General features: G+C 43.9%; 1 protein-coding gene across 2 annotated transcripts in view; it reads right to left on the bottom strand.

Moving 5' to 3' along the window:
• Positions 1-6,833: 6,833 nt before the first annotated feature.
• OTC (ornithine transcarbamylase) overlaps positions 6,834-14,303 on the bottom strand; it is a 248,363-nt gene continuing 240,893 nt past the window's right edge. For both annotated transcript variants that reach the window (XM_078658269.1, XM_078658268.1), the window contains exons 9-10: positions 10,965-11,102; positions 6,834-7,436 (exon numbers count right to left, since the gene is read on the bottom strand). In XM_078658269.1, the coding sequence (XP_078514395.1) occupies positions 7,377-7,436; positions 10,965-11,102 (198 nt within the window). In that variant the 3' untranslated portion in view covers positions 6,834-7,376. The remainder of the gene's footprint in view (positions 7,437-10,964; positions 11,103-14,303) is intronic.

Genomic DNA, 14,303 nt, shown 5'->3' with positions numbered 1-14,303 from the left:
GGGCCACCAGGAGTCGTCCCAGGCGGAAGGGGATGGTCCGAGGATGAGGACTTTCGTCTTGTCTGAGTTCAGTTTCAGACAGCTGATCTTCATCCATTTCGCGACGTCTTTCATTCCTTCCTGGAGGCTGGCTTTGGCAGTGGCGGGGTCGTTGGTGAGGGAGAGGATAAGCTGGGTGTCGTCGGCATAAGAGATGATGTTAAGGTTGTGTTGGCGTGCGATGGCAGCGAGAGGGCTCATGTAGACGTTGAAGAGGGTGGGGCTGAGTGAGGATCCTTGCAGGACGCCGCAGATGACTTCGGTGGCCGCGGATCTGAACGGAGGGAGGCGGACTCTCTGGGTTCTTCCGGCGAGGAACGAGATGATCCACTCCAGGGCCGCTCCATGGATTCCGGTGTTGCTGAGGCGCTGGATCAGGTTGTGGTGGCATACGGTGTCGAAGGCTGCTGAGAGGTCTAGGAGGATGAGGGCAGCAGTTTCCCCGTTGTCGAGCAGGGATCTGATGTTGTCGGTAGCTGCGATGAGAGCGGTCTCGGTGCTGTGGTTTGCTCGGAAACTAGACTGTGATGGGTCCAGGGATCCGTTGATCTCGAGGAAGGCGGAGAGTTGTCTGTTGATGGTCTACTCGATGACTTTGGCTGGGAAGTGGAGGAGTGAGATGGGGCGGAAGTTCTTGAGGTCCGTGGGGTCCGCGGTGGGTTTCTTCAGGAGAGCGCTCAGCTCGGCATGTTTCCAACTCTCCGGGAAGGTGGCGGATGCGAAGGAGCTGTTGATGATGTTCCGGAGCTCGGGGCGATGATGGAGCAGGCTTTGTTGAAGATGTGGTGTGGGCAGTGGTCGGTTGGGGAGCCGGAGTGGATGGTGTTCATCAGGCAGGTGGTGTCTTCGGTGCTGACAGGGGTCCAGCTGCAGAGGGTGGTGGTGGGGGCGTTGGTTCGGTGGTTGGGTGTGTCGTCTGTGCGCCGAAGCTGTTGTGTATGTCAGCGATCTTGCAGTGGAAGAACGAGGCGAGTGAGTCGCAGAGGTCTTGCGAGGGTGTGATATCGTTGTTGCAGGCACTGGGGTTGGAGAGCTCTTTAACGATGCTGAAGAGTTCCTTGCTGTTGTGGGCATTGTTGTCCAGTCGTTCTTTGAATGTAGTCCTTTTGGTGGTGCGGATCAGCTTGTGGTGTTTGCGGGTGGCGTTCTTGAGGGCTGTCATGTTTTCTGCTGTCTGGTCGTGGCGCCAGGCTTTCTCGAGGGTGCAGCAGGTTTTCTTGGAGTTTTTGAGATCGTTGGTGAACCACAAGGCTTTCCTGCTGCCGGATCTGCTAGGAGGGTTCTTCAGTGGTGCAAGGTCGTCGGCGCAGGTGGTGAGCCACTGTGTGAGGTTGCGGGCTGCTTCGCTGGGGTCCGTCGTGTTGGTGGGTGGGTTCCGGCTGATGGCGGTGGTGAGCTGGTCGGCGGTGATCTTGCACCAGTTTCTGCGGGGGACCTGCTGCGGGTGGTGGTGGGTCATGGTTCTCCTGAAGTTGAAGTGGACGCAGCTGTGATCTGTCCAGTGTAATCCGGAGGAGTGGCTGAAGGAGATGTGCTTGCTGGAGGAGAAGACGGGGTCAAGCGTGTGGCCGGCGTAGTGGGTGGGGGTGTTCACCAGTTGCTTGAGTCCGAGGTTGGCGAGGTTGTCCAGCAGGGCGGCGGTGTTGCTGTAATTTTGGTTCTCCAGGTGGAAGTTGAGGTCCCCTAGGAGGATGTAGTCTGATGAGGTGAGGGCGTGTGGGCTGATGAAGTCTGCGATGGCTTCGCTGAATTGTGTGCGTGGTCCCGGGGGTCTGTAGATGAGAGTGCCTCTGAGGATGGTCTTGGGGTCGGTGTGTATCTGGAAGTGAAGGTGCTCGGCGGCGGTGAGGGTGTCGTCGGAGTTGGTCGTGATGCGGATGGTGTTTCTGTGGACGATGGCGATGCCTCCTCCGGTTTGGTGGACGCGGTCCCTCCGGGTGATCTTGTAACCATCTGGAATGGCTATGGCGATGTCGGGGGCTGAGGAGGCGTTCATCCAGGTTTCTGTGAGGAAGGCAATGTCTGGTGATGTTGTGTCGAGGAGCTTCCAGAGTTCGACGGCGTGCCTGTGGACAGAGCGGGTGTTGAGCAGGATGCACTTGAGGTGGTTGTTGCTGGTGCTCGGCTTGGCGGGTGCGGTGCAGGTTCGGAGGCAGGTGAATTGGCAGGCTTGGCAGGTGAAGGGTCCGTGGGTGCGTTTCGGGGTGGCTTGGTACCAAGCGGGGATCCGCCCGGCGTTGAGTGCGTGGAGGGTGGCGGCATCGTAGGTCCGTCGGGTGGGCTGGCATCGTTGGGGCCCAGGGTTCCTGGCACTGGGCGCGGTCCAGGCATGGACGGGCGTAGATGGGCTTGCCTTTGGCACGCCTTCGGCACGCAATCGGCGCACTCGCTGCGCTTGGCAGCTGCGCGTACGCGCGGTCCCCGCCATTTATGACGAAGTGGGAGGGAGGAGCAGCTGGGAGGCGGGAGCGGGGTGGCGAAGGGGGAGCAGGAGACAGGAGAGGGGGGCGGGCCGCAGGAGAGCAGCGGCGGGGAGCAGAGGGGGGAAAGAGCGGGAAAGCAGAGGGGGGAGAGCGAGGGCAAGCCTGGGCAAGCCTGGAGATCGGGGCAAGCCTGGGCAAGCCTGGGGAGCGAGGGCAAGCCTGGAGAGCAGGGGCCCTAAGGAGAGGCGGCAGCAAGAGGGCCAAGCAGGCAGCGGCAGCAGAATCCGGGCACACTGAACCAGATGTACTCCAGATGTACTCCAGAAGTTGGCCCCATTTTTTTCAAAATGTGGTATGGGGGCATATGTCAAAAATTACTTCCATTGTGCCAGGGCCAGCATTTTGTCATGGATGCCGCCTTACATAAAAAACAACATTTAAATACACCAGTGTGAGTGTTTTGGTAATTTGTCTATATACCATATGTGACCCTTGTGTCAAAAATTGCCTTAGTATGCTAGGGTCCCCATATTGGCATGGTTCCCTTTCTCCAATATACCAGGGTGTGTCCCCATTTATGCAAAGTAATTCCTTAATTGTGCTATTACCAGCATTTTGTCACTAATGTTCACATGCAAAGAATTTCCTTAAGTATGCCAGCATTTTTCCACTCTATAAGCCATTAATTATCTCTAGCATCAAGACCCAGTAGTTTACCATTGGTGCCCTTTATGCAAGAATTAACCCCAGAGTACTAGTGCCAGTATTTTATAACCTGTGTTGGGCATGCTAAGAATTGGTGCAAGTATGTCAGCACCAATATGTGACAGTGGGTGTCCCTAAAAGACAATAATTACTTTCAATATGCCAAGGCCTATACCAAACTCGCAAACATCACATCATATTCTCATTCACACACATTCACTCACACTCACTCTCTCACTCACACCCACTCTCTTATACTCCTTTGCACTCATTCTTATTTATTCACACTCACTTGCATTCCCTCCTAATCTCAGACATTCTCACTCACTCATACTGACTCTCACACCCAGGATCAGTAAGGCTTTGCACCAGGCTTGCATCACTTTATGATGTAAACCCAGCGCAAAGTGTTAGGGTGGGATTTACTATTCAATGCATATCAGAATTTGCATTGGCTAGTATCCTAAAGTAACTCAAAGGTGCACTATGCAATGCCTTGTGTAATTTTTTTATCAAGGGAGCATTCCATGGGTGTTCTCATGCAACCAAACACAGCTTTTGACACAACTCCCTATCTACACACATTGCTAGACAGTAATTTGCACCAAAATCTTATGCTGCCTCGAGTAAGGTGTAATGAGGATATATTTTTTCGGTTCTTCTAGCTTTTCCAGCTTTCCATGTGCACTGTACACTATACCATACATGCAAAGTGAAAAAAGCCCTTAAAGCATTGTTTTTGTACTGATAGGGACAGCCTCCAGTACAGAACCTACACTTCAGAGACCACATTCACCCTTGCACTGTGTTGCAAGTGTGTGTGCATTGGTGCATTGCTGTCATAAGTGTGCCAGCTCGTGGGAAGAGAAGAAATACACCCTATCTTAATAGATATGGTTGAGTTTTCCTATATCTATTTGACGAAAGGCAGTGCAGCAACTTTGGGGCAGATTTGCCTTACAGTGCAAACGGCCTCAATCTCACACAACCTCACTCACTACCTGTCACTTACTGTCCCTCACTTTCGCTCAAGCATGGTTGCTCCCACAGACACACATGCTCGCATATACTCACATTATCACACATAAACACCCTCTCAACCACAAGCATGCACACAACATACATTTAATTACACTAAAAGTGAATAATATAATATTATTTACTATTAGTGTAATGCAAAACAGGCAGGCACATAAGGATTGTGAAACCTCTCCTGTGTTCTTGAAACTGATGTACAAGTCTGACAAAAGGCATTACTCATTGGTGTTCAAGTGCAGCCATTACAGAGGTTTCTGTGGCACCCTTACTTTGCCTTCACTAGTCTCAGTCTTTTATATCAGTGCCATCACAATCAAATCATTGTCTACAGTACTTCGTGGATTCTCAGGTTAGCTTCTTTTGATTATTTGCATAGTGATTGATGGCAGTAGTAGTGTGGCGGGTAAAAAAATCACTTACCTCCTGAGTGGTTACCTGGCCAGCCGCCGCCTCTCCTCTGTCCTCTCTGTCCTCTTCTTTCTGCGTGAACAGGAAGCAGGAAGCACCCTGGCTCCCCAAAGCCAATCACAATGCTACAGTGAAGCACTGTGATTGGTCTGAGCGCTGTGGTTCAGAGCTCCGACAGGGACTGGGAGCCAGGACATGCTCTACACGAGGCTGTACAGTACAGCCGGTGAAGAACATGCAAAGTGCACATGACTGTGTGACTGGCCAAAACGGCCGGCCAAACAGTCATGCGCACTTAGAGAGTACCACTACTTCTCCACCCTTCTCTGCCCAGCCCAGCCCGCCCAGCAAAACTGCCTCAGCATGGTAAAATAAAATGATTAAAACTTTATTATCATTTTATTTTTCCTTTTTCCCAGAGCAGAAAAGCAGTGGGGCGACGCTCCTCTACCTTAGCGGAGGAACAACCCCTGTATCCTACTAAAACTAACACCTCCTGTTCAAATATGGATAGTGCGACTCCTCTGAATCACTTACCTGCCTAGAGATCAGTGTGCTCAGCTGGAACCAGTGGGAGTGATAGCATGTGATTGACTGCAATATGTGATCTTGTGACAAAAACGGAATAGATGCACGTTGATGGTAAACCTAATACATTTCACCTGTGCAAAACCTAAAGCACTAATACCAAAGTATAACTATTTGGATTGTAGAGAAAGCCGTATTACTGCAGGGAGCTGGGCAGTGAGTATTAGCTAGAGGGTAGAACATGTTAAAAGAAGCAGGGACGCTCATGTAGGAGTAGTGACATAAATGCATTTTAGTGCATTAATTGTTTCCTTTTTTTAACTTTTTCCCAACATATTGTGATTTTCAGATCATACAGCAAAAAAAGCAGTAAAGAAATTAGGGCGTAAGGGGCAAAATCATAAAAATATAGCAACACATCTCTTTACGGTTCTCTTGATATGGCTTTAGTTTTGATTTCAAGTAAGAATGCTTTTACATAAGGTTAGGTGAGGCAAAACATGTTTTTTGTTTTTAAATCAATGTTAGATGGTTGCTACAGCAGGCTGCAAAATGCTATACAAATGGTATTTTTGCTTGGAGCTCTGTCAAACCTTGCATTGTTCCTGGTTTCAGTTTCACTCTCATTTGTCTGACTTGTCAGTTATTTGGCATCACTTACTTGCAATTGTAAGAAATACAAATCAATACACACGTAATTGCAGCAAGCATAATTTATTTTAAAACAGCATTGGAATGCAAATTTCAAGGTTTATTTTATAATTAAATTAAACCCTGATTCAAACCTAGCCAGTCCATGTAATAATACTAGTACAAATACTTTACATTTCGCGAGTCCCAATCTTGTAGTTTCAATAAAACTTTTTTTTTTTAAACTTCGGTAAGCATTTGTAAGCACAATGTGCACTATCAGAGCAGAGGCAGCCTCTAGCCACAACATGCTGATTCATTTCAAATTCTTACCATGATTTCATGACACAGTTTTAAATCCTAATGATATATAAGTTTATTCATAGTTTTGTTGTCACAAGCATCTGAGTATTTCTGCAATTATATTAATGGAATGACAAATTAATATCTTCTGTACTACCAGACATAAGTAGCTAACCTTACTTTTGTAGTGCATATGAACATATACTATAATCATGCATTTCTTCATACATGTAAACAGATCTGAATCTGTTGTGCACCAGAAGATGTAGGGCTTGATTTACAAATTATTTTGTGACTGTGAAAAGTGAAATGTATGGTCATAAATGCCAAATTCTGATTCACAAAATCAGAATTTGCAGATATTTCCTGCTGCTAATGCCACCTGCTACTGCACAAGTCCGCCAAAATGGAGGAATTGTCCTCAGCAGAAATTCTAGCAAAGGAGAGGGGAAACTGTGTGGTCTCTCAGGAGCGGCATGGGATTGGTCAGTTAGAGTATTGGGAAACCGTAACAGTGATAATTTAGTGGGTATTAACAAATATTTTGGTCCTGGTTATGGAACTATCTTTCGGCCTGTAAATGGTCGGCATAAGTGCGTTAAAAGGTTGGGAAAACAACCTGAACAAGACAAATGTTCAAAGAAGTGTATAGGAAAATTGTTTTCTCAACATGGAAGCGTTTTCCAGTAAAAGAGAACAACAGTTAAGTGCTCAAATATACCCTTCTGGCATACTGATTTCTGAAGATTTATCGCATTCAAATACTAAACCATTATTTCACTTTTCCTTTAAAATGTTAGGGCATTAGACATATATTTGAAATATTGCCACACTTATATGTGATTAGATATCACAACCTTAAATCCAATTGACCACTTGAAATAATTGTGACGCTTTGAGACATATTGCCCATCTGAATTAAAATTTACATTGATAATTAAAGAAAGAGGCTATCAGATACTGATAAGTACATTCAAGTAAATACAAGTAGGTAAAATATAGTTTAGAAAAAAAAACTGTTGTCTGGTTGCTTACAACAGTTGTTCATAATGCACATTGCAATATGCACTGTTAACGACCATCATAAGAAATTTTCATAAGGAATGAGTGAGTATGTGAAGAACAATATTTTTAAAGAACTATGTGTGATAACATATTCTAGAGCAGTTGCTAAACATTGGCAGTTTTTTAGTAAACATGAACATTCTAAACCTAGCATTCTATTTAAGAAAGTCATCCATTTCAACAGTATCACTTGTGCATCCTGATGAAGGTTAGATTTTCTTGATGATGCACCATAAGTTAAAATGTAGGCTTTGGTGTCTGTGGAGAGTACTCTGTGAGCAGGGAGACCATGACAGCCTGTGGACAGAAACAGAAAAGAACAATAGATCAGAAATTCAGAGGCTTACATTTGGAGGGAATGAGTTCCTTGACCAAAATTTTACTTTTCTGTAAGCACTTCTAAATATAAAGGTGATTCCCAAAATATTCAGAGCCTCATTCTGAGGGACCCAATAAATATGAAACTGCTGATTTAAGATAATAAATGGATTTATATGAGAAGTCCGTTTATATATAAAAGAAAAATGAAATATTGTTATTCTGCAAATAATTGAAATGTCAGTGGAAGAGACTGTAATCATTTTCATTGATGTTACACTCCTATTAGAAAATGATCGACATAGAAGTAAAAATGTTGGCGCAAATGCTGTAATAGAAATTTTTAAGGGATTTAACAAAAGTGCAATATTAAAACCATTGAATAAACTTCTGATGAATATGGAATAGGCAACAGAATTTCAGGTATGTGCAGCATTTCACCAAGGGTGTGTAAACGATGCCAGTATCCTCAACACAATCATTGTCAGTTTTTATGGTGAACTATCTATGCAAACTGATAATGTTGCTGCATTCTTTAAAATGGTGCTATTCTCGCTGAAAATGGTACAACTATATGAATGCATATAGGTAACACTATTTGCACTTGCTGTTATTGCAACCTCTACTATATTAAGGAACTGGTGGAGATGTTATCACCTAACTACAACAAAGACCATCCTTGCAATCTCCTTATTTGGTGCAGTATGAATCATCCACAATTGCCTGTCCCAAAGCAAAAGTACAGAAAAGGGTGGTAGATGTAGGTATTCCAACGTCCGCTGCATGTGGTGGACATTCTAGATATGGACATACACCTCCCATTTAAGACAGAGGAATTTGTGAAGGGAAAAATTAAAGAGTCCTCATATGCCATTAACCTATCAGCACCAACAGGTTAATGGAATAAAATACTGTTCTGTGATAGAATAGCTGTGTGGTATCTAATGTATCATGTGCTGCACAGTCATCTGATGGACATACTGTGAATTTCTTCACTGGTATTAGGGTGCTCAACTTACTGAAATTTCACCAATGGTGGAAATCAGAGACAAAAACAGAATACCTGAAGATCCTAAAGCAGAAGGAAAAAAGTCTAAACTCTCAAGTGCTCCAACGATGTAAACTACACTGTTGAAATGGAACGGATGTGCAGCACATTAACCAAGTTCGCCTTCATGCAAAAGTGGTGTATATACATACCCAAAATGGAAAGGCACCCTTGAATAGAGATATGATGATTTCAGATATTTTTACATTATTGCAAAAAGTCTTCTTTAAAAGCTAAGGGGCATATGTAGGTAATTTCCATTTTGTGATTCTCAAATAGTGATTTGTAAGGAATCGCTATTTGAGAATTGCAAAATGAAATGTAGGTAATAATTCGCAATTTTTTTGCAAATCTCTAACATTCCTTAATTGCGATTAGCAAATTGCGAATCGCAATTAAGGAATGAGTGTCCCATTCATTCCTATGGGGCAAGAGGCCCATAGGAATGAATGGGGATACATTCTCAATCGCAATTTGAGAATCGCAATTCCAAGGGTGCCAGGGTGTCCAAAGGACACCTGTTGCACCCCTGGAATGTGCCTGTAAGTACATGTGGCACACATACATACCCTGAGGGCATGTCTGTGCGCCACATGGCACTTTGATTTTTAAAAAAAAATGCTTTTTGACAGGAAATCGCAAAATACCATCTACTTGAAGTAGGTGGCATTTTACGATTCCTTAAGCCAAAATCGCAATTTTAAAGGTACTCCTACATAGCATTTAAGGAATCGCAAAATTGTGATTCCTTAAATGCTTGAGCAAAATAAGGAATCGCAATTTTTGCTATGTGGCACCTACATACCAAAACGCGAATCGCAAACGCCTTCCTACATATGCCCCTAAATCATTACAGCTTTTCGAACACACACTAATGTCATGTCTCAATGATTACCACCAAATGATAACATTTGAAAATAAATCATTTGTTTATAAAATATCTAACATCCATATGGAAAATCTATGTACTTGAGGTCTACAAAACAGATGTCTTTAGCTGTTTTCAGATGGAAAGCAGGAGTTCCACACATCTCTCATTCTGGGTGAGGGTGGCATGGAGGCAAGGAGTGGCAGTTCATTCCAAAATTTTGTATGAGATAGAGCCTGAAAAGAAGGCTATAAAAACCAGTGTGACTGCATTAAAAAGTGATCAATTCAACTTTCTGAAAGATGGCATAGTGCGATTTCAAATTTAGGTATTAAATCAAAATTCTTGAGGCAAATGTCTGCAATCATTGCAATGGTTCAATTAGATTTGATGAGTCACACAGTACATTGAAATCTAATAGTATTTTACATTACAAGTGTATTAAACAAATATTGGCTAATCTAATCAGTCAAAAAAGTGTCATCTAGAAATGAAAGAATTTACTGATTTGGTTAATTTACAGCTTCATTAAACGACGGTACCAAGATTTTTTTTGGTTGTGTGTGTCAATATTGATACTGATGATCTGGAACAGTGGACTGTAGGACAGCACACCACTTAATTCACTCATAGAAACATAGAATAGGAACTTGGTATTCAATGCATATGTACTCATCCAGTTTAGGTGCATCCAGACAAGTGTACCCTTACTTAACTCCTTGACCATGCCACCGTCATTCATCAAGTATCAATGCAATTTAAGAACACCTGGGCCTCATTAAAGAGGCCCTATGCCACCATTGCATCGAATAAAATGTGGCATGCTGCACCATATTTACAAAGTGAAGCATCTAGGCAGATGCTTCACTTTGTAAACCCCTGCGCTACATTATACCTGCAACACGTATAGTGTATGCAGGTTGGGCGTTTTGACACAGGAAAGCCATGTAGAAGTGACGCAGTGAAATCTATCAGATTTCACTGCAACACTTCTGGGGCGTCACTACATCAAATTCTTATGCCTGCTTGAAGCAGGCATAAGGAGTGATGCAGGGCTTTTAATATGGGACTTGCTGGAATTGCACCTGTTGTCAGACACACTCCAGCAATGCGCCAATTTTGTGCCTACAGGTATGTCAGGAATTCTGTAGTATCTGTAAATCCTTGTGACATGGAGCACCATACATAAATACGGCGCATCCATGGTGTTGCAAGGATGGCGCTATGAAAAGTGTTGTATCGCTGTTTGTATGTATTAAATGTTGAGTGGCAAAATCGAAAACAACCTCCATCAGACTTTCATCTTTGTGAGGATATTCATTTAAGAGTGCAAGTTAGTAACTTAAAACAGCAAGTTCCAAGCACACTTTATTTACCTCAAAGTATTCATCAACCCTAAAATTCTAGAAAAAGCAGTTCTGTACGATATATAAAAGATTACTCTCCAGCTTCTGGTGTAATTTTTTTTTAATCCAAGCTGAGTATTTCATGGTCAGTTAGGTAATAATACCATGCTGACCATGTTTTGATGAAATCCAAAAAAATAGATTTATGAACACAGTGCAAGCAACATATTGTACGCATCCCATACCATTACTGTCCATTTTCTGTTTTCAGCCTCTTGGAAAACCAATGATCTTTCGGAGTAAAAAACTTCGTCATCTACTTCTTCCGGTTTACGTGGCAAGCAGTGCAAGAAGGTCCAATCTGGAGCAGCAGCCTTTGCTGTCTGTCAAGAAATTTAGCAAAACATACTTATAATGGAAATATTAGCTCAAAAATTCACTTAACATAACAAAATAGCATAAGAGGATTGATTGTTTTAGACTTATGGGTAAGGGATGGAAACTGGCAAATGTATGTATAATGCAACGTGAACTTTTTTCAAAGAATAGTATTGTATACTGCTTTTAAAATGTTCAATTGATGTACAGGCCTAGAACTACAGGGCTCTCTCTTTTATTTTGTTATTTTTAAGTTACCCAAAATGTAATATTATTCAAATCAAAAGTCATAAAAAACTTAGTAGAAAAGTGTCTAATTCGCAATACTTTTCTTGTATCTTACACAAACGTACATGTAGTAAAAGGGAAGGCACATATTTAGCATTTTTGTTGTTTCACCCCTGTGCCTCGCAAGGGGGCCCAAGGGAGACACAACAACAAAGTCAGATTCATCAAGCCACGCAAGGCTACCTGTGTAGCCCTGAGTGGTTTGATAAATCTAGAGTAACACAACACAGTGCAAATCACTATGTTGTGTTACTCTGCCCATGGAGGAATTTCCATGGGTGGAGTGTGGGTGTTACCACGCATCAACTCATGGATTTTGGCGCATTCCCAGATTTGCCATTACTGGTAGACCTGGTGAGGCATAATGAGAAGAAATATCTTTATTTCTCTTCTTTTTGTCCTCTTTCTATGTGTGCTGCATTCTGAAGCACACATTGAAAGAGTAAAATGCCTCAGAGAATTCTTTTGTTCAAGAAGGTGTCCCTTCCTACGCTAGAACAAACCTGCTTACAACACAGACACCTTTACACAATGCTGCAAGGGTTCCTTCATCGGCGCTACTGTGCCAAGAGTGTGCCAGTCATGGAAAGGACAGGAATGTGCTGTATGAATTTAAATACGGCACATTCCTGCCTTTTCACTTTTAAGCAGTGCAGCAAGGTAGCTTGTTGCTTTGCGCGTCATGAACAGTTTATAAATGTTCCACAAAGGTAATATTTCTGCATGCAAGAGAAGGGATGTTCGCAATAGTGGCTGGCAATATTAACATTTGGTGGGGCGCGATGGAGCCAAAGTCACCATACATGAGGCTCCCTAGATGCGGCTACCTCCGTGCGGCCCTTCTTCTCTGGTGTCCACGAGCAAGAATGCCCAGTGAAACACCAATCCAACCAATCCTGGAGCTTCTCTCATCAGCATAAGAGCAGCTCCAGGATTGGTGGGAGCAGGCTAACCCAGTGCTCATTTTGATTACGGGGGCCTGTGCCAGCAATCCCTCGGCTGTTTCACAGCCATGGTATTGCTCGGTCTACAGTGCCCATGTCGGCTGGCCGTAGCAAGCCAGCCGGCCAACCCGACATGTGCTCTGCAGGGGCAGCTGTAATCCTGCAAATTAATATCAATGAGGTATATCGCAGTTTGCGACCCATTAGAGATTGCGGCAATCACAGACATGGTGGTCTACTGGGGTCAGCAGAGCACCATGTCTGTGACTGCTTTTCAATAAAGCATTCTGTTTTTTAGGGAAATGCAGCCTGTTTTCCTTCAACAGGATGCATTAAAAAAAAAAACATATTTGCTTCAACATTCACGAAGGGGAAAGGGTCCTGTATGGACCCATTCACATTTGTGAATGGTTACCATCACCTTTGAGGTGTCAGTAAAAAATTAATATTTTGTGACTGGAATTGGGTTGCAAAACATTCATACATACTACTGCAACTCGGTATTTGGAAGAGACTCCCTAAACAGGCCCTTTCAAAATACAGATCGCTAAACACAAATTGCGATTCTGTAACGTTACAGAATCACAATTTGTGCATTGAACATATGAAAAAGCATTTTTGGGGTGCGAACGACCCGATTCTGTGAATCAGGCTGTTTCTGATCATACAAATGCTTTTTCATATAGGGCCATTAGTTTGAGTTTTTTCTAACACTACTACCAGTTTACTCTTCCCAGGTACCAAAATGAAGGGCATTTTCAAACCTCAAGTGCATTTTGCGCACACCGTGAAAGCATTTAGTAGAATTCAGGTTCAATGTACATGGAGAGAAGTTGGTTTGTTGAGACTAAGAAATCAGATGATCATTGATCATTTTGCCCTCACAAGCATACTGCTCCAAGGGGTGGTACCTATTTAATCTGTAAATGTACCCACAATTTGGATTTTTTTTAATGTGTACGCTGTTAGAAAAGTGCTTCATTTAAACACTGTATACATGTGTCAGGACATTGAAATCATTTGATTTTTCCAAGCTACAAAGCACATTTTATTCCTCTAAACCTTTATAAAGTTGTTGAGGATACGTAATGTTTATATTACTTTGTTTACAGCATTCTGTGTTAAGTCATGTGTATTAAGTACAAATTAAGGGGCCGATTAGGATGGTGGACGGACTTGCGTCCGTCCGCCACCCCTGAGTAGGAGGGACCGTCCGCATGGGCAGCGGCGGTCCCTCCATGGCAATTAGGATGTGACCGCCAGGGTGGCGGTCACATCCTCTATTTTTTACATTGCGGCGGGTGCAGCTTCAAGCTGCACCCGCCGCAATGTTAAAAATGCATGTGTTGCATTTACATGCACAAAGCGGCAGGCACCGCACGGTGCCTGCTGCTTTGTGTACGCAAATGCAGGGGGGTACCATAGGTACCCCCCATGTGCACCCCCCACCCCCCATTCACCCAGGGGGCCCGCAACGGGCCCCCAAAGTGAATGTCCGTATGCTTTTCCATGGCGGAAAAGCCGCCGTGGAAAAGCATATTTACACCAACATCATAATATGGCGGACGGTGTCTCATAGACACCGCCTGCCATGTTATAGCTTTTCCGCCGCGGTCGGAAGCCGACCGCGGCGGAAAAGCGGCAGATGGAATTCCAGACCCACCAGCCATCCTAATTTGGCGGTGGGTCTTTGGAGTCTCCGCCGCGGTTTTTCCGCATCCTCCAGGCCGGCGGACACTTCCGCCGGCCCGGAGGATGCGGAAAAACCGCCATCCTAATCGGCCCCATAGTCTTTTTAAAATCTTGTTTTCCTACTTGACATCTTTCTTACCATTTCTTATAAGAATATCTGTACACTACTTGTTGTTCTTACCAAGGCTAGGTGTAATTGTATAAATAGTGTATTATATGTCCATCATCTGCTATGCGTAAATGTTATGCCATTTTCAGGACATAATGAAAAATGTACTGTAA

The sequence above is a fragment of the Lissotriton helveticus genome, chromosome 8 (genome assembly GCF_964261635.1).
Source record: "Lissotriton helveticus chromosome 8, aLisHel1.1, whole genome shotgun sequence".
Lineage (NCBI taxonomy): Eukaryota > Metazoa > Chordata > Amphibia > Caudata > Salamandridae > Lissotriton > Lissotriton helveticus.
This window is presented reverse-complemented; position numbering and strand designations above follow the sequence as displayed.